The sequence below is a fragment of the Aotus nancymaae genome, unplaced genomic scaffold, assembly GCF_030222135.1.
Source record: "Aotus nancymaae isolate 86718 unplaced genomic scaffold, 86718_ANA_hifiasm-v0.15.2.pri h1tg000029l, whole genome shotgun sequence".
Lineage (NCBI taxonomy): Eukaryota > Metazoa > Chordata > Mammalia > Primates > Aotidae > Aotus > Aotus nancymaae.
Genome location: NW_026988442.1, coordinates 32,319,780 through 32,345,844, shown reverse-complemented (window position 1 = coordinate 32,345,844; position 26,065 = coordinate 32,319,780). Strand labels below are relative to the sequence as shown.

The 26,065-nt window shown below is 42.0% G+C and overlaps 1 protein-coding gene across 3 annotated transcripts in view; it reads right to left on the bottom strand.

Moving 5' to 3' along the window:
- TSHZ2 (teashirt zinc finger homeobox 2) overlaps positions 1 to 26,065 on the bottom strand; it is a 507,062-nt gene that overhangs the window by 216,093 nt on the left and 264,904 nt on the right. For 2 of the 3 annotated variants that reach the window (XM_012467470.3, XM_064382536.1), the window contains exon 2: positions 9,195 to 12,140. In XM_012467470.3, coding sequence (XP_012322893.2) covers positions 9,195 to 12,140 — 2,946 coding nt within the window. Of the gene's footprint in view, positions 1 to 9,067; positions 12,141 to 26,065 lie in introns of all 3 variants that reach the window. The other variant, XM_012467469.3, reaches the window with a different exon arrangement.

Sequence of the window (26,065 nt, the reverse complement as noted above, 5' to 3'; positions counted from 1 at the left end):
CGAGGGAGGGAGCCGGGGAGGCGGCATTTACTGCCATGGCGCCTATTATACAACAGAAAAAGAAAGACCGGCTCACAGAGGTGGGCTGAGCCCCCATGGAGCCCGTTAAGCTGCGGGGCTGGGGGAGGAAAGGAACAGCAGCTTCCCCTCTACTGTACCCGGCAGCCACCAGACCTCCTTTCCTCCTTCCTAACGTCCCTGCCATGACTTGCCGCTCCCCCACCCTGTCCCTGGTCACCTCCAACACCCCTCAAGCCTCTCTCATGCTGGCAGTCTCTCCCTTGTCTAAGCCTTTGTGGCAGTGAAAATCTGAAATTTAGAGTCTTCCAAGTGCCCTAAGTGTGCCCTGTCTTGCTCAATGCATTCGAACGTTCTTACTGGGACTCTCTTTGGATGTGTGAAGTCTGTTAGCTGTGTGGCCTGGGGTAAGTTACTGAAACTCTCTGGGCCTTATTTCTCCCCCACCCCTGAACCCTCTGGCCTTGGTATCTTTCTCCAGCTTTCATTTTCAATGCCCTCCCCGTGCTGCCTGAGCTGGGCTCCCCTGAAACCCCGATACATCTGCAGATCTACCAGGCCTGCTCTCGCCTTCGGTGTTTGGAGAAGAGCAAGTGCTCTTTGTGCTGCTTGGCTGGTCTCAGCATAAATAGCCTCTCTCAGTGAGGCCTTCCCTGAGCTCCCTGTAAACCCGCAGGCCATGGTGCCCTCTGGCCCTCCATACTACCTTGTTTTCCTTCACTATGACACTTTTTGTCTGTCCGTCTCCCTGACAGGAACGTCAGCTCCTAACCTCAGTAAGTGCTCCCTGTAGAGCATCCTCTACACATATCAAAGAACAATAACTTGAAGGCTAACTCCATTGAACAAAATCTTCTTCAGCCATAGTCCTTTGCCTACTGGCACGAGTGCTGAGTAGCTTGTAAGAACATATATTTAGGCTAAAGTTGGTGAAACTTTAGAAACGGGGGAATGTGCCCACTTGCTCATTCTGGACATCCATCCTTTGGGCCAGGGGTTTTGGCATGCAAGAACATTCCAGTCTTTGTAGCAACTATAGCTAAGGCACAGTTACACACGTTTAAAAATCATCTCGTTAAGAACACGTGGACTCAGGGAGAGGCGCACCACACACTGTGGGCAGTTGGGGGGTAGGGGAGAGACAACAGGGGGTGGGGAGGGAGGAGGGGTGGGAAAGGATAACATGGGGAGAAATGCCAGATATAGTATGCACCTAAAGTAAAAAAAAAAAAAAAAAAAGACCATGCATTTTAAAGGCACCATACTTTGAAATACTGTCTGTTCCATATCCACTGAAGTTGAGCACTGGTGGCCAGTGCTGTGTAAGGAGCCCTGTGCTGCGATTCTGACGGCTCTGGCCCGGAGTCTCAGCTCCGCTACCTGCTGCTGTGGGTCTTGGGCATCTGAAACACCTTCTCTGAGCCTCAGCTTTCTCATCTCTAAAATGAGTATAATATTTACTTTGCAGTTTTGCTGTGAGACTTAGACAAACGCCATAGGTAAAACATGCTGGGTAACAGCATTGACTAAATATCATAGGGATTAGAGAACACACACCATTTCACAAACTATGCCAGCCATGAGTATTGTGTCCTAAGGCAATAGACATATCAGTAAAAGTCAAAAGATTTATATGATCTGAAAAGAAATCAGAGTACATCAGGAGAGCAGGGTGACCAACTCATCTTAGTTTGTATGGGATTTTTCTGTTCTCAGTCTCAAATCCCTGGAACCCTCCTGGCCAAGTCCTGGGTAAGCCCGAATGATTGGCTCCCCTCCAGGGGAGCCCAGTCTGTTCCCCTCCTCTGAGTAGCAGCAACTTGATGAACTCATAAGAAGAAGGAAGTAGAGTTTCCCAAAGAACAGCCCAGTATCCTCTGAGATGGGGGAAAAGTGGCATTCGTGTAAGAGCCCAAAGCCCTAGTGGGGTTACCTTGGGGGAGACGGGACAAAGGACACCAAGAAACAGGGCCAGTGTCTCCCTCTGACCTGCCACCAGATCCAGAAGCTGCAAACTAGTAGTCTAGGAGTTAAATGTAGTCTCTGATATACTTTGTTTTACTTGAAGGGTGTTCAGAACAAAAACAACAAAACAAAGTAAAACCCAAACCAAAACGCATCCATAAAAAACCCTCAACTAAAACACTGGGAGACTCAAACAAAGATCTGGATTTGCTGTTTCTTTGGAAAGCACTGGAGCTGTGCAAGGCCTCCTTGCTTCCCTGTAACTGCCCCTGCCTGGCATGCCAGGGTCCTCCAGGTCACTGCCCAGCCCTGGGAGCACTTGTATTCATGATCCTGAATATTTGGGCACTGGTATCCACTGTTTGCTGCAAATAAACATTCAACAGAGTCTTGATGCTGAATGCCAGTTTTAAGGTAAATTTGTGTTTATTTATGGCTATGATGTGTGAATAGGTGGGAGATGATTCCATGCAAGTCCAACTTGCCCAAAATTCATTAAGAAAAAGCTCTTGGTCACTGGGTCTCAACAATTAGAAGATGTCTGAGTTGGAAAGTATCTATTTCTTGTTTATTTTCACAGATACCAAATCAGCCCCACGGAAACACCTTCTGTACCTAAATATATTCTGTGTTTCCTGCAAGTAAACAAACAAATAAATACACAAAGAAATACATGAACATATTCCAGGAAAAAAAAAACCAAACCATACAACCATTTTCCATACACTCCTGGCTTCTTGGGCTTTTGGAGGTGATTGTTCTCAAAGGCCACACAGAGTTCTGTAAAACCCCCAAATGTGACATGCGCCTGTGGCTGCTGGCATACCTTTTCCCTCCAGGTGAGCCTCACGTAACATTTACACTGGATTTAATAGGAGAACATGACATGCACTGATTTTCAACAAACTCCTGATCTTCCAGAAGAGAGTCAGGAAAGAAAGCGACTGCACACCAAATCCTCTTCTATTTTGGTACCCTTAACACACTCCCTTATCTCGCTGGCCTACATATCATTTAACAAACTGCCCTGCGACTCTTGCAGGGCGTGGCATCATGACTGATTTAAAATCCCCGCATTGCTAAAACTGCATTGTTCTTCATCAAGTTGAGTCATTTTTATGTGAAGTGTCAAGCTCCCTAACAAATAACTCCTGCCAGACAAATCAAGTTCCTCGTCTTAGAGCCGAGGCTAAATAGTTTATAGCTTTAATCTGCTCACCGAGGTGTGCAGTCTATGACAGTAATTATAAATGCAAGGAGAAATTATAGCTGAATGCTTTAACTGCATTAGGAGCCGTTTGATGAACAATCATGAGCGCCTGCTCATTTCCAACAATAGAGGGCAAGTTAGTGTCAATGCATTAGAGAGATTTCAGTTCTGCATGGCTTTTTCTCCCATTTACCACGGAATGTCACTTGTCTCCTATAAAGTAGAAAAAAGCATCGTGGAAAGCTTTAAACTTGATAGTTTAAAAAAAAAGACAAAGAGAAATGCAGGGAAAACTGTTTATCATTATGACTTCTTTTTCTCTGTTTGTTTGGCGGCAGGTTGGGTTTCAAATTAGCTCAGTGAAGGTAACTGCTTGTTTACTTACAAGAGGCCTTTAAAAAAATTCCTCCCTGAGCCATTTTTGAGAGGTCTTTATGGAGAAAGACTTCTTTACAGGAAGGGCAAGTTCAAAATCCTCACAGGAAGCAGTTCCTGCAATTGTGTGTCCCTTCACTAGATTCTGCTCCTCATCTGCAACCACCTAAGCTAATGACACAATTTAGCTCTTTATTTTCCCCTCCTCACTTTCGCAGAAAGACGTTTTTAATTTAGCTGAAGAATTACACAAATGTATTTTAAAGACATAAATCCATATAAAAAATATGAGCTAATTAAAACATTGCACTCCCTGTCGCTCATGGATTTTCAATTTAGGGAAAGAAAAAAGAATTGCATCTGGTTAAATGAAAAGATGATACTGATGGCAGATTGGAGTAAATGAAAAATAATGTTACTCTATATTAAAGCACCAAATTATACATGTCAGAATTGAGCATTCAAAAGTCCAAATGAGGGGGGAAGGTGTAATGGAGGCTGAGATGCATACAGGGAGTCAAGCCAGATCCTTCTGAAGAAACGCAAACGTGAAGGAAGACGATGCATTGGTTCCTTGCTGCTTGAGAGATGCTAGAGTCTCGTACTTGACCCTGTTTTCCCAGTTTTCATTTTGTTTCCCTAAAATGAATTCCTGAGGGTCAGAATGAGGATTTTCTTTTTTAATCTTACATACATATATTTTCACTGGAATGTGGGACATTTCTTGGTTAGACACCGTACGGCAAATGTATAATTACCTGACTGAACAAGAGTATTAAAAGAAAGTGAACAAGTATGTTCTACTTCACCCTGCAGGTCAGTCCTGGGCCCCTGAGTTGCAATGTTTGGTTGAAAGCCGGAGCCTCCAAGAGGCCCAGGAGAGTGCCCTTTCTTCCCTCAACTCCTAGGCCACATTTTATAGCTTTTTCTCTGGGTTGTTGGAGGTACATCTGGCCAGAAGTATTGCCTAGAAATCAACAGGCAAGGAGGAGGAAACCAAGAAGCAGAAGAAAGTTGATGAGCATTAGACAGTCCTGGGTTCCAATCCTACCTCCAGGCTTAGTTCTGTGTTTTTGGACAAATCATGAAATTCTTTGAGCTTTGGTTTACCTCTCTGCAGAATGAAGATACTATGAATAATCATGACTGGCTTATAAAAAGAGGCTAGTCAACAGTAGTTTCACTGCCATTGTTATCTGAATCAAATAGCAGGTTGAGGTTTTGGCGGGGTTATTAATTAGTTAAAGTTGAGAAGCTGCTGTGAGTTCTCTACGCTGCAGGTGAGGCTACAGTACATGGTAAGAGGCTCCAGCAGCTCTGTCTAGAGCTTGCTTTTCTTGTAAACCTACTATGTGCCAGGCTTTATGGAAAATAATTACATACATTTAATTCTCACAACCTTCCTATGGAGGGACTTTATGTCCACATCATGTATATGTAGAAGTGGGGCATGTCTTCACGTAAGTGGGTGAGATGGGGTTTAAACACAGCATTCTTTCCTGAACACTGCCTCTGAGACCACTCTTCCTCCTCCTGGCTTCACCCGGAACCAGGCAGAGCCACCTCCTCTGTGCATCTTTCAACATTTCCCCTAGAATTTTTCATCTATGTGTCTGTGGCTAGTCTCAAAGGCAGACTCTTGTCCTGGTTATGGTTTACTCCCTGGGAATTAGCACATGCTAGCTGTGGAACGATGGCTTTCTAGATATGTCATAACGAATGAGTGAGGCTCAGAGATTGTAGGATATTGGGAAATTCAGGCAGAATCTCTCTGCCTCTGTTTCCTCCTCCCTATCATGAGTGAATTAACCTCTACCTCATAGGGCTGTTTGTGAGAATAAAGTAAAATAATGTTTGCAAAGTGCTAGCTGCAAGGCCTGGCACATTTTGCTATTATAATTGGTAGAACTGCTGGTTCACTATTACATTTCCATTGTTTAAATATGATGGAGTCTGGTGAATAGTAAAAGCACAACAAATATTTGTCGAAGGATGAAAGGAATGCAGGGAAGGAAGAAAAGAGAGGAAAGAAGAAAAAAGGAAGGAAGGAAAGAAGGGAAAGAGGAAGGAAAGAGGGAAGAAATGAAGGAAGAGAAGATGAAAGGAAGGAATATTTATTTAATGGAGGAAGGAATGGTTGATGCCATTAATAGACATTAATTTGTCCAGCCTGTCTGATTCTTCCCAGATTGCCATATAATCTATGCTGTTAGGATTGCCAGATTTAGCTAATAAAAATACAGGATGGCCAGTTAAATCTGAATTCTGATAAACAATGAATACTTTTAAAATGTAAGTATGGTCCATGCAATATTTGGGCCAGACTTACACTCGAACCGTATTTGTCATTTATCTGAAATATAAATTTAACTGGACGTCCATTCCGTATTTTTTCTGGCAACGTTACACGCTTTTCACCCTGAACATGTGTTTTTATCAAGCCGCCCACAACAAAAGTGGCAGCTCATTGGACTAGAATACTTCCCTGCCAACAATTTCAAGGCTAGGTGTGCTGTTAAACTTGTACACTATATTACACAGTAATGACTATAATTTCAAGCCTTTATGCATTTCAGACTCATTGATTTGTTCTCTGTTTAATTCTACTAGTCAAGAGCACGTGACTTTTAAAGATATATACAAATACACATTGAAATTGTTTTAGATTACTTATGTCCTAAAATAGAGATGCACACTTAATATTTTCTAATGAATTTTTAATGAAAAGTTGCATTTAATATTTGGCAGAGCATTTTGCAGGATTTAAGTTATAGTGGATAGAGGAAAAAAAATTCAGATCAAAAGTTATGTCTGTCAGAAAACAGAGATCTGTTAGAGCTCTCAAATTTTCCACAAAATCTTGATCATACTTTCTAAAACATTATGTCATTTTGCACAATTTGTGCTATCATACATTACAACTAAGATTAGAGTTCCAGATAACAGTGATGTCATCTCATGACCATTTAAAAACCTTACATGCATCAATACAGGCACTGCATAAATGTTGTCCTAAAAGAGGATCCTGGGAGTAGAGGCATTTTTTTCTAAGGTGGCCAAGGCATCAAGAATCGACCTCTGTACAGATGGGGGAAACATTCAGGCAGATAGGAGTATTTTTAAGATGAACACAAACACAGCCAGTACCTGCACCTTCTTTTCCGTACACAAAGCATACATACAAGACAATGGCTTTGAACGAGTCGCAAACATTCAAATCTGTTTTTCTGCAATCCTCTCAGAACCACAGCCTAATGGTGCTTGTAAGGATGGAGCTTTGGTTTTGTACAATAAAAACACTAAGACAGCACTTTCAAGGTCCAAATTAGATATGCTCATCCTGTACAAATGCAGAGAGGGGCCAAAATAGCTATGTTATCTATGCATTTAACAGATTTTTAAGTACCTTCTCTATATGTTTTTCCAAATTATCGGTTTACCTTTGAATCCCTAGAACAGGTATTATACATTTCAGATTCTGACTGATGATGGATCAAGCTTTCTTTTCCTTCCCTCTCCCTATTTCCATACCACAGTGTTTTGGCAATTATATTAATTTTTTAAAAAAGATTACAAACCTAACAGGTGGAAAAGTGGTCTTTATTATACCACAAATGAATATTACTTATTTGTCTTCTTCACCATAGTTTCAACCCACCACTGTTGGATTTGAAATATCTTTCTTCTCTCTAGGTATTCTGTGTATGCCCACTTAAAAAAAAAAAAAAAATCAGGAAAACATAATGGCAAGTTATAAAAATGTTACATAACAAATAAATAGGATGTTGTTGAGCCCCAAGCTCAGGTGTGATTTCAATGGTTGCATTTCGGCTTTTCTTTCTATACTGTGAACTGAACAAATCATGCTTGGAGAGAAAGAGAAGAATCTGCCAATAGCACATTTAATCATCATGATAAAAACATGCAAACCAAAAAGATGGTCTTCATTTGGGGCCAGATAGCAATTAGAATTATAGGATGACTCCTCTCCAACAGAAGCATAGATCTCCTCACTCAGGGGAAAGTCCCAGGCTAAGATATTTTAACTTTTTATTTCATCTTGGCCATCTTCACACTCAGTAAATCTCTCTACCTGATCTGAGGCGAGCCCAAAGCCATGCCATGTAAATATCCCTCTCTACCTAGAACTCTCCTCGTGTCCTACCTCTCTAGCTTGTTCTGAAAGTCTTCTATTTATAAACCAATGCTCTGACAACAGGAGGTGGTGAGCGATTGTTATTAGGTTTTCATATTTTGTTGTGAATTAATTAAGAGCCAATGAATTGGGAGCAAATCTGTAACAGCATGACATAAACTGTACTGCTCAGCACAGAAGGTTTAGTTCAGGCTGGGTTCCCGTCTTGGGATGGCCCAAGGCGGAGGACCACCTGAACACATAGGAGGGCCCTTACTGTGTGGAAGCATCATGCTGGAAGGGAGAGAAAAAGAAGCAGAGAAAACACAAAAAGGCAAATGAAAGAGATTTGTTAAGACCCAACCTTGCTTATACTCAACATTTGAAAATGGCTGGTGAGACTAATCTGCTAAGGCATTTGACCTGTGCCCTGTTTCCTAAAAATGACACAAATACTCTGGGCATGGGCGACAATATAAGGCATAAAACTTCTATGATACATGACGCAAATTATCTTGAAGGTGTGGGACTCCATGCACATGAACAATAAGTGTGCAGAAAGCCATTTGTTTCTTTATGAGAAATAAAACCTCAAGGGCATGCATTTCCTCATCTTTGCTAAAGGTAGACTCCAATATTGGTCTATTCACAAGAAAACTAAAAGATGAGAGAAGAAAATAAGCTTCTTCTCTTTTCATCTCAATGTTCCACAAAGAAGAATATTTTTCAACCATCCTGTTAAGGGCGCATGCTCATTCATAGGAAACTTAATGTAGACAATAACCAAGGGGAAGAGAATGGAAGGTGGCAATTGCTAAAAGTGAGCTGCAAAAAAACAGTTATTACAAATAACAATCATAAAGACAAGTTTAAGCTATTCATGAGCTGATTAAGAAATCTCTGGATAGTAACTACTTGTAGCAAAGCTCCAATGTTTCTTCCATTGCTCACCTTTTTATTACTTTATAAGTCATTGGCATTGCTATGGAAAGGTGGGGTGGTGAAATGGAATGGTGACAGTTAGTATCTAATAATTAAAATGAAAGGTAGCCTTGGCTGGACACTGGAGCTTGCTTGGGTAACTCAGGATTATGGATGATGAAAGCCTAGAAAATGCAGTAGTCATCTGTGAACTTCATCTCTCTAAACCCATTTTATTCTAGTTCCCAGCTCTAAACTGGAGGACTTGAGAGAATGATTAGGACTTATTTTTCACATTCTGGTCTTTCATAAAAATAAATCTTACTCCAGCAAGTTACTATCCTGCTTGGCACTGGGAGACGCTAGCTGCCTCTAAGCAGACCCATCTCCCTATAAGAAGCTCCTCACAAGGCTAGTCGCAATGCCTCGGAGCAAACTCATACCTGCAGAGCTATTCTTCATCCACGTCTGTTACAAACTGTGAATGGTGTTCGGGTGACTTGCTGTGCGTTTTGCTTAGGTGGAGTTTTACTGCATGTTTGCTCACAAATGTCCGACAGCACAACTTACACTTGAATTTAGAGTCTGTGTCCTCTTCACCAGCTATTGTTTCTGGAGACCTCTGAGCCGACGACACCCGGGAGATCTCTTGCTCCACTTTGCTTTGCTGGTCCACTGACAAGCGGGTCATGTCCTTCATTTGGAAACCCAGGTGAGATTCTAAGTGACTGATGTAGGTAGAAGGGGTTCTGAACTGGGAGGCACAGTCACTGCAATAAAAGATGGGGTGGCCTTTGTCCATGTTTTTCAGAAATTTTGTCCCGCCCGTTTTCCTAAGCTGGTACTTGACATTGGCCAGCCAGTGACTGATAGTGGTCATTGAGAGTCCCGTAAACTTTGAGATTTGCATACGCTCTTGAGGGCCCAGATCGGACAGCAGGTATTTGCCCTCTGATGTCTGGAAGAGGCTCGAGGCAAACTGAGCTTGTAAAATTAGAAGATGCTGAGGATTCCAGTTGGACTGCCGGCCTTTTCTTTTATGCAAAGTCGAGACTTCACTGGAGACATCTTCAAAGCGCCTGACATCAATTTCCAGCTTCATGGGCGGGACCCTGGAGGAAGCGGCGGGCTTTGGGGTGGTGGCTTTGGGGAGGACTTTGACCATGTCTGCGATGTCAGACAGAGCATGCTTCTGAGGTGGGGACATACAGGATTGTGCTTGCGAGGACTCGGCTTTCTTGCTTTTGGACTTGGTCAGGTCAATGGGCTGATCGTTGTTCTCAAACAGGTAGCGCCTGGACACGCTGGCTGGCCTTGAGGAGGCGGGACTCAAGACCGGCTTGTCCATGACACTGAGATTCGACTTGTGGAACATGGAAATTGTGCTTGAACTTGGGCTGGAGCAGGAAGGTGAGCGTAAGGGCTCCGTGGCTTTGCCCAGGTGATTGTTCAGGACGGACTGCAGGGCGCTGAGCGGGTTGATGCATGGCAGGGCCGGGGCGTGGTTGGCAAGGGCGCACCCGTTGCTCAGAGCAGAAGTGGGCTCCAGCGGCTGGGGCTTCTCCTTCTCTCTGCCCTCTTTCATCAGTTTGTCCTCCTCTTTCAGGGCACCCAGCTCGGTCTTTCTGGCTTCTGGGGGCGTTTCGCTTTTACGGAAAGAATCGCCCTCACTGTGGCTGAAAGATGAGGCCTCTTCATGGGGACTTTCTTTCCCACACTCCTTCATGACTTCATCTTTGTCTTCTGACTCCTTCTTGACTTGAGTGTAAGGGGCCAGGTTTGTGGGCACAGAAATGAGTGGCATCACTTTCCACTTTGGTGCAATGGGCCTCAGCTTGTTGGTGAGATTAGGCCGGATCTGTAGTACCTGGGATCCCATAGGCAAAGGTGGCTTAGTGCCCTCAGACAGCTGATAGGCTGCGTGGATGCTGGGGTAGGCACTCCAGCTGGGGGCCCCGTTTTGGGCTTTGTTGATGGCTGTGGTGACAGTATTTTCCAAAGATTTCAAAATGTCCCCTCCACCCTTTGAGCCATCTTCCAAGTCTTCCTCCCTTAGATATTGATATTTGATTGTAGGGTCTAAAGGTTTTTGTAGAGGATCTTCATAGTCCTCGCTTTTCACGACTTTCTCATCCCTGCTGGTTTCCTCTGGCCTTTCTTTTTTACTCTCTTTCTTTAACTCAGTGGTAGAGGCTGTACAGTCTGCTGCTGAGTTACTGGATGGCTTGGGAGCCAGAGAATCACTGTTTGGGGCCTCGGACAATGACTGCATTTTCTCCACAGCCAGTGGGTCTAACACCAGCTGCTTCCCTTTCTTGGAGGCAGAGCTGGTGACCTTGAGAAAGTGACCTGTGACCATCATGTGGGTGGTGAGCTGCTGCAAGGTGTCATGGGAGCTCCCACACTCCATGCACTTTAAGATCTGGGACTTGCAGGCCTCAAACTGCCAGGTGTAGCTGGCTCCATTTTGGTAGCCATAGCGGTTGTTGGAGGACAATTGCAAGTTGGCGTTCTTCTGAGAAGAAAAGGAATCTGCAAAAGATCCCGTGGTTGAATCGGGGGAACATGGCCGATTGACATCGAAAACGCGCTTCTTCGCCGGGGTAACCATTTTCGAGGAAATGGTTGGGACTGGCTCCTTCAAAGGCACTTTTTGGTAATGTTTTGTTTTAATCATGTGGACACTCAAATCTTGGAGGGAATCGAAGGAGTCGCCACAAAACATACACTTCAGAACCTTTTGAGCATCCTCCTTGTCCATATCCTGGAAAGCCCTCTTCCGGGGCTTTGAATAGCTCGTGGGTCTGAGCTTGTCCTTCTTGCGGTTGTCATCTTGATAGTGGCCCATTTCGTTCATGTGCACGGTCAGCTCCACGAGGGTGTCGTAGGCGGCGCTGCACTGCCGGCATCGGAATCGGCTGGCTCCCGTGAACACAGTCCCACACATCTTGCTGCTCTGCCGGTACAGCTGCACCGAGCTGAACAGGCTGGGTTTCGAGACGGACCTGGCCGGCAAGTTCTGCTGCAGGCTTTTGGACAGAGCGTCTTGGTGCCAATCAAAATCGCTCTTGTTGCTGCCATTCCGGGTGTCACAGTGCCGCCTCTCGCTATTGGACAGCTTGAAGCCAAGGCCCAGGCCCGACCAATAGGAATCAGACAGGATGTTGGCGTAGACCGCAGTCATTTTGTCCATGCAGTTGTGTGTTTCGTTCGGAAGCTTGACGTGAGTGTTGCTCTTCTTGTCCGAGGCATCTCGGCCGCAGACGCTCTTGATGTCCGACACCTGATCGCTGGCGTCGCTCAGCAGAGACTCGTTCTCGGCATCCTGATTGGACAAATGACTTCCTGGAGAGTTCTGGTAGCTGAAGCAGCCTTTCTGCTCCAGGCCGGTTTCTAGCTCCTCGTCTGTCCCTGTGTCATTGCCACCCTGCAGTTGAGCTACTGAACCACTGTCCTCTTCCTCCTCTTCTTCTTTTATTTCCTCCTCTTCTTTCAGCTGTTCCTCCTGGGCGTAGCCTGCAAGAGAAGAAGAAGAGATGAAACGACAATATCAGGCTCCATATTCCATTCCAGTTTCCCCACACAGACTAAATGCTTCCCATGCCGAACTGAACAGTGATTTAACCTACACTTTTATGCACTGTGAGCAGTGGACACAGGAAAGCCAAATGGTGTCTTTCGTGCCATCTACTGCTTTTTTTTAATTGCCAGGAGTCATAATTCTTTATAAATGCCTAGGATCCCAAGTTAATAATTTTCAGGTTTAAGGAATATCTTTCTAATATTCCTGTAATGAGATAGTTGCTAAATTCATCTTTTAGGAAATTTGGATTGAATTTCCTAGCCTATTAAAGTCAGATCTCTACAGGGAAGAATGTTGGCTCATAGGGAGACTAAGATTTGACTCTTGACATCTAGATGGTAAAGTTTACCAAGACACTTGGATATATTGGCATATAACCATATAAATAAATCATTTTTGAGTGCTCAGAAGTAATTTGGATGCACAGCCATTATATTTTTGATAGCCACTGTGTTTTTGCTGTAACATTTTTATTTGTAGAGGATCACACAGCAGGATTATGGGGTATGCAAATAAAATCTTCTGTTGATAGTTGAAAAATTATGTAAGCTCAGCAAATATAATGATTTTAAAATAATCGCAAATGGTGTTAGAATGGGAGATTTCGCGACTATCTTATTATTCTCCAACAGGTTTATGAAGACCTTTCCAGACAAGGTTGAAAATGCCCCCTCGATCTTGTGCCTGTAATTTCAAATGCACTGTGATTTGTGGGTACCCGTCATGAGATGCCAATTATATATTTGATTTGTAGATGCAAAATGCTATTTGGGATGCATGCTTTCCCTTCTCTGAAAGGATTTAGGACCAGTAATTGCATAGGGAAAATGAAGACATGAGCGAGCTGGTGCAAAGGGAATTAATGGGCAAATATCCATCAATGGAGATGGGGAATGTGACATTATGCCTATGGGCTCATTTTCTTCACCTGGCCTTTTCAGAACCATGCAGATAAAATGCAACCAAAGAAGTCCTAAAGAAAAGGAGACTAGTTTTACATTTGCAAGGCTTGCACAATCTTAATGCACTGTTTTCTTTAGGAACTTCTATCTCCCCTCTCTGTGGCAGGTAACGACTTGGCAAAACCTTAGAGCAGCTCTGTTATTTCCAGTCACAAAGGACAAAGCTTGGAAAAGGAGTGGCCATGCACTGGAGGTTCGTCCTGTGAGGCAGGAACAGAGAATTAGAAGAGAAGGGGATTTGCTAGGATAGAGCAGCTACAGCCAGCAACTCCAAAGGCTGCCACTGCTGCTGCTGTTGAAAAGAAAGAATATTTATTGAACAATTACTGTCTCCTAGGAAGTAAGCTAAACCCTGAAAATGCATTCTTTCATTTTGTCTAATAGCCACATGAAGTAGCTACTATTATTTTCATTTCACAGATGGGGAAACTGAGGCTTTAAGATAAGGAAATTCATCCAAGGCCACACAGCTAGCATTGCAGAGTCAGGACATACACCCAAGTCTGCCTGATGGGAGAATACCCGAATACAGGAGACACCACTCTCTTTGTACTGTCAGTCTAATGAAGAAGAACCCTTTGAGGGGACCCAAAGGCTCAAGGTTAAGCAGTGGAATTTCACTGAAATGTCACTAAATAGATAACCATATCAGAGGGGAAAACTGTGGGAAAACTGGAGACAAGAGCCCATGATTTTAGGGACAGAACGCCATAAAACAAGATGAACTGTATAAATTCAGTCTAGCCACGAGTTTTATGGTTGTGTTAGTTATTTTACTGTTATTGGTGTGGTGTGTTTTGCTTTCTAGCAAATTGACAGGTGGATTTTTCATTAAATTGGTGTTACTGGTCCCTAGTCTCAAAAATTGGTTTGAAAAAACAACAACTACTCAATCTAGTCAAAAAACCATTAATAAATGGTCATAACTTGCAGGAAAACTGTAGTTTAAAATGGCTATATTATGGCTGAATTAGATTATTCCTGATGGCATCATCCCATTTTCTTTTTCCTGGATTAACTTGTATGTTTGCAAAAAATAGGTACACTATTCAAGGAGAAAATTTCTGTTATAAAATTAATAAACTAAATAACAACTGATGAAATAAATTGTTACTGAGCCAAGTAAAATACATCAGAGATTCAGACAAATTTCATCAATCAAATAGGGTCGCTTTGAGAATGAAAGGGAACACACGCTGGGTCAACAGGTATTAGGCAGGATGTTCCGGGCTAACTAAGACACGTGGTGACCACACCTATGGATAACGTAATCACAGCAACGAAGAAGCAAATAAAGAAATCTGTGGGGTTTGGTGGGGACAAGGGCTTTCTGTCATCACAATTGGCTAAGGTTATTTCTGGGTTTCATTCATCTCAGTATTTTCAGTGCCTCGCACCTTGCCTGACATTTAGTAAGAAGTTGGGAAGTAATTTATGTTATTTCCTGTGTATGTTGATGAAATACACATACATGCACTCTGCTGTGTGCGCCCGTGTGTGTGCATGTGCACGTGTGTGCACACACCGACACACATGCAGGCACACACACTCTGCCCATCCAATATAGTGATCTGCAAACTAGGAGAAAAGAAGTATTCTTTTATTCACTGACATTTGGAAGCAGAGCTTTCCGGACCAGCTCAACCTCACAATCTACATTGTCCTTCTAAATGGATTCCCCAGAAGAAAAGTCAGAGACAGCAAATGCCTCCCCCACAATACAGATAAAATTTTCTGCTTAATTAAGCATTGACATGTTTACTATAACCTTTACAGAAGAGTAACTCGTGCTGAGAGACCCTTTTTGTCTGTTTTCCTCTGCAAAGCAGACTAAATCTCATGCACTGGAAAAGGTAAGGCATTGAAAAGCCTCATACAAAAAGTGCCAAACATCTGTCAAAGTGAGTGTATTTTAACAATGGCTGAGGGTTCCAAGGAGGTTTTTTTTTTTTTTTTTTTTTTAACACATTTCAATATTATACAACTGTTCACTTGGTTTAGTGATTTTGTTCGCCATTGGCAGTTGGGGCAAGAGAGGAAAGGCAGCCAGAATAGGGGTCATCTGGGTAGATAATAAGTATCAGTCTCTCTCTCTGTTGATGATTTGTTTAATAAGATTGCATCATATGTGAGTCTTAGTATGAGTGGATGAGTGGCAAATTTATTCGTATGAATACTTATTTAATGAAGGAAAACTATCATAGTTATGCCAAAGCACAGCACGAAAGAACTGTTCTCTGTAGAACTTCCTTGTTGATTGGGGGTCCAAGATCAAACTTCATTATGGCAAAAATTTCCTTTTCCAACCTAAATTTCCAGTTTCATCCATTTCCCCAGCTTGATTCCGGCGACATGAGATGTCTTCATTCCTGGAACAGCTGATTCATGAGCAAACCTGGTCCATCCTTTGACTGAACTACTGACTCAAGAGACCATTTCTCTCCCACTCCATGGCCACTGCTCTAGTCTGGGTCACCATGTTGTCCACTAGGTTGGACAATGAGCTTCCTGCTTCTGTTTCCCACAGTCTGCTCTTCAGGGAACTGCTAGAAGATTCTTTATAAAAGGGATCAGGTCATGATGTCCCTCTGTTTTAACTCCTGCAGTGTCTTTCTGTTGCACTTACAATAAAATTTCAACCCTTAACATGGTCTACAAGAACCTGCAAGATGTGTCCTCGGCCAACCTTCCTGCTCCTCGCTCAGCACCCACAGCCTGCACTCCATGCCAAAGAAACAATGGCGTACTTGTTCCTCCTTGACCCTCCAAATCCTTCTCCTGATTGGGCTCTCTGTCATTGCAGTTTTCTGACCAGAAAGTTCTTCCTGTGCACCATCACATAGCAGGTTCCATCAAGTCTCAGCTCTACTGGGCCCTTCTCAGTGAGGCCTTTCCTGACAGTCTCCCCTGCTCTGTGTAACCCTCCGTCACATCACCCTATGGTGTGAAATCCCTGGAGCACTTACCAGGCTCTGAAATAAGCCCATTTATTTATTGACTAATGTCTTCTACTGAAGGTAAGGTTAGAATATCTATCCCCATGCAGTCAGAATGTTCCTCCCCAGTGCTCAGTTCACATCCTGATACGGAGTGATGTCCACAAACTATTTGAATGAATGAATGGATAATACAGTAAAAAGGATTATTCCAGCTGCAAACTCTGGCTGCATTCCTCAGTAGTGCAGATGGTACCTCTGGTGGGTAAAGATCTCCCCACCCTCACCCCCTGTAGAATGGATGTGAATTACAATCATCCTAATCAACTTCACTCAGTGATAAACCAGAGCATTGGCCAAGCGTGGAGGCTTACACTTGTAATCCCAGCATTTTGGGAAGCTGAGGTGGGTGGATCACCTGAGTTCAGGAGTTTGAGACCAGCCTGGCTAACATGGTGAAACCCAGTCTGTACTAAAAAAAATATGAAAATTAACCAGGTGTGGTGGCACATGCCTGTAATCTCAGCTACTCAGGAGCCTGAGGCAGGAGAATCACTTGAACTGGGAGACGGAGGTTGCAGTGAGCTGAGATTGTGCCACTGTACTCCAGCCTGGGTGACAGAGTGAGACTCTGTCTCGAATAAAATAAAATAAAATAAAATGAAGTAAAATAAAACCAGAGCATCCCCATAAATCATCTTTTCAGAACAACCTAGCTACCAGCTTCCTTGCTGCCCAACTTCTTTGAGCTGTGGATTTATACTTGTAAGTATGAAGGCTGCAAATAAGCAACAAGACCACAAAGCATCAGAATCTATGCTCTTAATGTGAACAGACTTTGATTCAACAAAGATTCACACATGGGAACTTTGAAAGTATGGATTAATTTTATCATGGATAAAGTCCATTAGCTGGTCTATGGTAAACAACATTACACATGTATTAGCAGATGTACATATTAGAGTAGTGTTCTCCTGAATTCTTCTTTTAAAAAAGGAGAAATATTGTGGGGAAGTATATATGCTGCTTATGTTTTACCCTAATTGTATGTGGGTAAAAATTAGAAATAAATCCTTACATTTTATTTTCTTCCTAGAGAAATTTCTTTTTATATGAAAGGTTAATGGCTGGGTATGGTGGCTAACACCTGTAATCCCAGTACTTTGGGAAACTGAGGGGTGAGGATCACTTGAGCCCAGGAGTTGGAGACCAGCCTGTGCAACATAGCAAGACTGTTTCTACAAAAAATTAAAAAAAAAAAATAGGCCGGGCGCGGTGGCTCAAGCCTGTAATCCCAGCACTTTGGGAGGCCGAGGCGGGTGGATCACGAGGTCAAGAGATCGAGACCATCCTGGTCAACATGGTGAAACCCCGTCTCTACTAATACAAAAAAAAAAAAATTAGCTGGGCACGGTGGCGCGTGCCTGTAATCCCAGCTACTCAGGAGGCTGAGGCAGGAGAATTGCCTGAACCCAGGAGGCGGAGATTGCGGTGAGCCGAGATCGCGCCATTGCGCTCCAGCCTGGGTATCAAGAGCGAAACTCCGTCTCAAAAAAAAAAAAAAAAAAAAAAAAAAAAAAAAAATAGCCAGGCATAATGGTGCATGCCTATGGTCCCAGCTACTCAGGTGGCTGAGGTGGGAGGATCACTTGAGCCCAGAAGGTCGAGGCTGCAGTGAGCGGTGATCACACCACTGCACTGCAGTCTGGGTGACAGAGTGAGACCCTGTCCCAAAAAAACAACAAGAAGAGGAAAACAATTATTTTTTAAAATATACCACCTCAATTGTTTCCAGACCTCTAGTCAGGATGATTTAAATGAAATTGTGCAAAATAATTCATGGGTGGTGTGGTGTTAGATAGCAGATTTTTGCTAGGCATAAGTTTCTGTAGTCACCTTGAAAATCCACAGTAGTGTTTACAGTAAAAACACTGACAGTTTTAAAAATGGCAGTAGAGGTGGAACCATTATAACATACGAACAATTTAAAACTCAAGAAGGCTGATTTTTAAAAACTAAACCAGAATTCAACCAAGACCTCATTTAAAAACAAATCCGATGGTGACAGGATCATTTTCGCCAATCTACCCCTCTACATGACTGTTTAAAATCACAGAAAGATGCCACAGTGTTCAAGGCAGACATAAATGAGGAGATCGCGAGAATTTCTCGGCATGTACCCAGTAGGTACAAAAAATGATGACTCGGAATAAGAGCTCCCTGTCATGAGTCTCTAGCGTCTTGGTGACTGTGGTCTAAAAGTCTGTTAATATGTATATTATTATTGGCACTAATAGGCATGCATGTTGGCAGGCTGAGTAAAGAGATACAGGATTCAGTGTTCGAGGAAGCTGTGCTATTCTCAGTGGTAGCCAGGCCGGGAGTGAGGGCCTCTTGGAAGGCCATGGGGAGGGATCCCTCTGCTTTTTGTTTCAGGACAGAGGAATTCTAGAGACCTGTGGAATCCCTGCACCATTCCTGAGCACAGAATTCATTTACAGAGAATCCAGGTACCACAGGCCAGGGCCTAGCGTGTTTGCTGACTGGAGAAGTTATCTACATTCATGCACATTTTTCAACAGAAAAATGTTCAAAAAGAAAAATAAAATTTGTGGTACATGGATTTTTATCCCTGGCATGCCATATGTAACATAAGTGTTACTTATATATATGGATTGAGAGAGGAGTTTGCTCTCTCCTCCGTCTGAATGTCAGAACCAAGCAAATAGAATTCTTTGTTTAAAGGACTGCTGGAGAAGGCGTGGGTACAGTGATGGGGGGTCATCTTGAGCCCACCAGTATTCTGCAGTTTCTGGTGATCATCAAAGCAACAGTATCTCTTTTTCTCTCTCTCTTTTTTTCCCCCCAATTTCCTGAAGATTGTTTGGTTAACTGGATGTTAACATGTACATGTACCTCAGATGCGAACCAGGTGGGGTCTGTCTGAACACTTAATACACACTTGTTGCTGTTTTCTTGGGCCAGCGTTACAGTTCTTTGGACTATAAAACAGTTTCTAATCACATGTTGTGAGTTTCTCCACTTTCTGGTTCTCGCTCCTATCAGCCCTTTGACCCATTTCTTCATCTATCAACCTCAAATAGGAATGACCATCCCAAACCTGACTGACTAAAAGATCCTATTAAGAGAAAAGAGGAAGTGGGAGAGAAAGTGTATTGTAAACCCACACTATGCAAGTAGGGTTGATGAACAGTGTCAGCATCACCTGGGAGCTTGTTAGAAATGCAGGCCCTCAGCCCCACCCAGAGCCTACAGAATAGCAATCATTTAACAAGGTCCCTAGAGGATTGATATGCTCAGGAAAGTTTGAGAAGCTTGGATGTAAATTGCAAAACTGTTAATTAGTAGAGAGATATTTAGAGAAAATCTGCTTCTCTATGCCTGTGTTCACCAATGTATGTGAAAAGAGAATACACCTTTGAGGGTTTTCACCCCCTGCCCTCTACAGAGATCAAGAGATGAAATGCCTATGGCTTAGATGGTTGCTCCCAGTTTATACTGGAAAACACCAATCAAGGGAGAAATAAATAGCTGATTCAAGAAATGATCCATCAAAACAGGGTAGATAAGGTGGTCCCTCAGCCTTGGGATCAGGTAGACCTTGGTTTGGATCTGCTACTGCTTAGTGTCATCTTGGGAAAATTCCTGAAACTTTCAAAGTCACAGCTTCCTCATCTATAAAATAGGAATAATAATAGCATCTACTTTTAAAGATGCTTAAGAGTATTGCATGTGATAAAGTTTGTGAAATAAACTTTATCAGGGCTACCTCCCAACTTCTCAGCCCTGTTCTAGGCACTTTCCAACCACTGTACATCTGATCTTCAACCTGAACCCACAGATGGCTGAATCAGTTGAATCTTGCATTCTTTGCTATCCCTAAATCTTATTCCAAGTCAACAGCTTTTAGATGGTATTCACAATAGATAAGAACCAGCTTTGTTTATGTGTCTTGCATAAGAAAAGAGCTTCCTCCAGTTTGGGATTTGTTATTTAATATTAAATCACTTGTACAAGGAGCCAGCAGTATGTGTGCCGGTAACCTCCATAGAAGTGATGTACAAACATCAAATAGCAAGTTATTAGGTCATTACCCATAATGGTAATGTCTGCAATCCTCAAGAAATAAAGCAACCCACCATCTGAGAAAGAAGGTCTTTGTTAGAGGCCTTGGGCTTTGCATTGAGAGAGGTGACAAATGTTTAAAGCAGAAGGTCTCCAAGAAAAATGCTTTATATTCAGCTACCTAGAATTTCAGTCCAGCTTATATTAATATTGAGACATGTCTTGGTGACAATTTAAAAAAGCAGAGTGAGAAAATATTCATGGAAAAGGGTGAGAAGGGGACCACTTCATAAGATTTTGGTAGCTCCAGTTTAGAAATCATTATCCTTACATTATCCTCATACCCAGAGAGTCACAAATCAGAAACAGAGGAGAAAACCAAGTGAAACAAAACAGGAACACAGGAACTACACAATAGAACTGAGACTTTCCTAGCAAATTAAGATTTTTAGGTGTTGATTTTTCAAGTGGTAGCAAGTATTTTCAGCAAGGCATGCATGCTTATTTTCTATACATTGATTCCACATAAAGATATATAAACACACTCACACACATATAGTTCCTTCCAAGACTGGAGAGGTTTTTTCCTTTTCTTTCTTTCTTTCTTTTTTTAATGCCAAGAAAAGGGACGGTGAATCATTGTCCAAAACGACCTTCAGAAAGTATATGAAGCTACTACACCATCTGTATTTTTTCAGACATATCTTCCAATTTTACTTGAAATAACATCATTAGCACAGCCATCCCACAGAGCTAGAAGGTGATCTTGTTTCCTTCTTGCCTGGCTTGAAGTCAAACATCTTTTCTCTTTTTTGGCAAATGCTGCTTCTCTCTCTGAAATATTTCATGCAGATAATGGATAATGACCACTTCTCATTGCCGTTTCTCGAAAACGTCTAACTGCATTAGCCAAGAATGGACAAATCTTAACCTGCTTTCTTTGCTAAGTTCATGGCTGTGACCACTTCCCACTAAGAAGAAAGAAAGAAGAAGAAAGAAAGAAACAAAAAAGGAAAGAAAAGGAAGGAAACAAGGAAAGGAAGAAGGAAAATCCACTGTTTTCTCAGAAAAGCTACATTGGCACTATCAGAAAGAAAAGTAAAGCTGGACTTCACTTTTCTAGAAGAATCACAGAAGTCTGAGGTGGAAAGAATTTTCATGTCATTGGTCCAATTTTTCAGTCAGGGAAGGGCTTCCTGGCCTTGGTATCCTTAAGTGGCTGAGACACTTGACTTTTCAACCTTTCTTCTTCATGTTAGACTCTCTACCAGCACAGTCATTGTGACTAGCCTGCTATGAGGACCACACTGTATGGGAACCATTTCTATTCCTCACACTTGGGAGCTGAGCGTGTTTCCATCACAGTACAATCTGATCAAATCAAAGGATTGGGGAGAAGTTTCAGTTTAAGCTTTTATGATATTCTTTCGTCTCTTCCTCAACACTTCGGTCAAGTTCTGCTCAGCATATACTTGAACTTGCATGCAGTGATGACTCATAGAGTGCAATGACCTGCCTGGTTTCCATCTCAGACCTACCCCATCACTGTCCATTTCACTTAGGACTTGAAAGCCAAAATTATTCTCCCTGTTCCCTAAACTCATCAAATTCTTTCCTTCTTCGGGGGCCTTGAAATTCTATTCCCCCTGGCATACGACTCCCACTTTTCCTATATCTCTTTGCTTTTAGTCTCATTCTTTTAGTTTCAGCTCCAACACTCTTCTTCAAAGGGGTCATCTCTGATTACTGTACCCTCTTCATGTACTCCTCCCAAATTACCAACAGCCAAAGATATTTTCTATCTCAGCTCCCCCATTTTTCTTTTGTATACCTGATTTCAATTTGCAATTGTACTTGCTATGTACTTGATTGTCCTCTAGATAAGACTGTAAGCTCCCTGAGGGCAGGTCAAATCTATCTTGTTTGCCACTGTATCCCATTGCTATACAGAGCCCACCTTGTTCAAATATTTGTTGGAGATATGAATAAGTGAATGATTGAACCCATAAGTGAACGAGTGATTGAATCAGTGAAGGATAGTTTTCTATCCAACACTTAGATTCTATCTAAAACTTAGATTTTACTCATTGGTCCCAATTTGCTTTCAAGTCATAGAAAAGAACAACAAAATATCTTTTTAACAGAACATTGCTTTGGATAGGTTGAAGTGTCTACATGGTTTTAGACTCATAGGGTGGGTTACTCCCTCTGGGAAGCAGATTAATCAGGTACAGGTGTGATGTGAATTCAGGAGCCCTCAATTGTGACACCTTTTACTCTCTGCTTATTTTTGCCTTAAACCCTACAACTTGGCTTATGTTCATCTGGCATGGGGCATACTAAGAACTCATCCCCTATAGAAATACAAAAACTTAATCTCTTATCTCGCCTTTGCACTTCAGGGTGAATGAGTTAATTAGGTCGTTATTTTTGGCAGCTAGTTTCTTCTAGAGAAGAAAATGGGACCCCTGGAGCTAGCTAGGTCACCATTGTACTCTTTACTGGGTAGTTCTGGGGGTGATTTTTGTTCCCCAGGGGACATATGCCAGTGTCTGAGGACATTTTTGGTTGCTATACCTAGAGAAGTGCTGTTGCTGGCATCTGATATGTAGAGGCCAGGGATGCTGCTAAACATCCTATAATGCACAGGACAGTCCTTACTCAAAGAATTATTCGGCCTCAGTACATCCATAGCTTAGAAATGCTGCAAAGTCAAAGTCAGCTAATGCTTTGGGAACCGATGACAAGAAAGGGTGACATTCATTCCCTTTCTAGTTGTCAATGAAGCAGGGGTCTGCACAGAGAGGAACACTCTGTTATTAAAAGAGAACTATTAGGTTGCTACAAAAGTAAAAGTAATTACTTTTAATGGCAAAGAAAGCAATTATTTTTGCACCAACCTCATAGAGGAGAAAGCATGTGCACCACCCTCACGGGTATTACAGGATGGAAGAGAACAAGGCCAGCAGCAAGCCCACCTGGGTCCAGCTCTCATCTCTTCCATGTCCTGCATCATCATCTTGAGCAAACTAACAACCTGTGTGGGGCTCAATCTCTCCATCTATCAATCGGAGATAATAATATACATGCCTCAAAGATAATTTTGAAAATTAAGTAAGATAACTGGAAAGAAGTCAGAACGCCTGGTAAAAATAAGCACTCAATATGTCCCCTCTCATTACCATCACAAGAACAAAAACCTAGTCATGAAGAATCATGTTATGGAGGCTGATTTCTCAGGATTTTTTTCTATTTACCTTTTCAAGTTTTGGCTGAAAAAACATGTTGATCAGGCTCCTAGCATTATTCTCAATCAATTCCTTCTGGATTTATTTAAATCCCCTTATCAGATTGAGTATTTTTATATTATGAGAAACAAACAAATAAAAAAGTTAATGATAAAAGGGATTAGCATTTATAAACAACTCCAGTAACTCCGCCAAATAAATCCTGACCTATTTCAGTTTTTAATTAACTAGGTTAGCTTTTAAATGAGCCAACTTATATGGTACAGCAAGTCTGAGCTGGGCCAAACCCACACCACACAGTTACATGAAGCTGTACTCGGAAACGACCCAAATTCTGGAAGATACATAGGTCTGAGATATATAGGTCTTTGATCTTTTTGAATCGACAGTTTGGATAATCTAATGGAAAATTCTCCAGGGTTTTTTGACCCTTAGATTTAGGTTAGGACTAGTTTAAGAATGATATTGCCAAGGGTCGTCCTCTTTTCTCTGTCCCTACCTATAGACAAGATGGGTAAATAGGAAGAGGCTTTAGGTCACTTTATCAGCATTCTCTTAATAGTATCAAATTGGCCATTGTCCCAGGACAGGAAAGTTGGAGACAACAGCACTATCTGTGATTTTTAATATTCCCAAATGTTGAACATCAATAGATGGTTCATAAGACAGCCACTGTCTTGTTCTTGATAGTCTTTCTGGCTTTTTGTCTCTGTTTCAGTTTCCTTTTGGGGGTTATTTCTTTGCTTTTAAATTTTTCTGATGTTAGTTCTCAGCCAGTTCTCAAACCACCCTGATAAAAGTCAAACTTCCCTAGAAAATAATATTATCTACCTACCTACCTACCTACCTACCTACCTATCTATCTGCACAGTTTAGCTTATTGTTTAATTTGCTTCTGGGAGTAAAAGATAATTTTTCTTTTCTTGAAGAAATTACCAAAATCAAAACACAAATCTTTCTTTCTGATCTGGAGGAGGATTATTAGGCATGAGTTGAGTTCCTGGAAAAGCACCTTCTTATTTGCAGCTTCTAACACTTCTGAGTGACCCTTAGGAGATACAAAGGGAATTTACAGTTATACCTAAAAATAGAGATTCAAAGAGGGCATTGGTTGTTACTTATAAGCATTTAAAAAAGGAAATGTGCTAATTCTCGAGCAACAGTGAAGAGATCATTAGTGTTCTGGGGTACATCATAGGAGACACTATGGTTGCTTTCCAATCTCTTAAGTGTGGGTGAGGTTGGCCCCACCCCAGGTCTATGTGTGGGCGCTGAATCATCAAACCCAATCACCTTGTCATAGTGTCGTATTTAGGTGATTCAGGCTGAATCTAAGCCAATCAGTGATTGGCATTCTCAGTTTGATTTGATGGTTAGGAAAGTAAGGGTTTTTACCTTCTGTTTTTCCTGTTTTCATATAAGAACATATAATCTCATAAAATTCTGGGAGCTTCACTAGTATGAGGAACGGCAGCTGGAGAACCAAGCTAACATATATAAGATCACAGAGTCAAGAAAATTGCAACCTTGATCAAACTCTACCTGAAGGTTTTTGTCTTTGTACTTTGAAATTTCATGAACAAATAATTCCCTTTACTGCTTAGGATAGTTCCTTGCATCTGAGAGCTTCATAATATATCCAATTTGTATATGCACATTTTATAGTTTTGCGTAGTTTTTACTTTACAAATTAGGTCCATTTTTATAAATGTGTACAAATTAGCCTTGCTGTGCCCTGACATTTTTCATGTTATACATTGTTTCGTTCCTTGGCGTATATAATCTTCAGCCCCTAACAATTATAATGGCAAAATATTATAATTTTTTGTTTGATAAAGTATAAGGCAATCTTTGGCTATTCTGTCCATTAATTTTCGTGATCATCTGGTTAATGCTGTAAAATTTGGGATTGCAGCTCACAGTCAAGCACCTAATCCATTGTTATTTATCCATTAGCGATTTCAAATTCCAAGGCCACTTCAAATGGCATTTCCTCCCCAAGGTCTTCTCTACTACTGGACAAATCAAATTGTGATTCTTGATCTCGCCTCCTGGGTGGTAAACTCTTTAAGAACAAGGAGGCTATGAGTGTTTATCTTTATATGTCCAGCACCAGGAGTTTTGAGCACACAGTAAGAACTCTATAAATGTTCTTCTTTCTCCTTGCCTGCTTTGTATTCTGTGACTATATAAGATCTTGCATATAGCCAGAACTCTCGAATCTGACTTAAATAGGACAATAGAGATGATATTTTCCCAAAGAGGGTCCCAGCTCCCTGAGAGGACACTACATTAGAGACACACTTGGTAATGTCCAACACACCCTTAATGACTCAGCTGGGGTGATTTTGCTCCTGGGGACATTTGTGAATGTCTGGAGACATTTGATTGTCACAACTGGGAGAAAAGGTGCTACCGGCATCTATTGGGTAGAGATTCAGGATGCTGTTAAACATCCTCTACAGTGCACAGAACAGTTACAGGCAACAAATACAGAGACTTATCTGTCTCTTTCATTGCTTTATCCCTAGTGGCAAGTCCAGGTCTTGAGGTAACTCTTTCCTGTTTATGTCTAACCACCATCCATTTCCTACTGTTGGCCATCTTGGCAGGAGTGCTCTGCCCT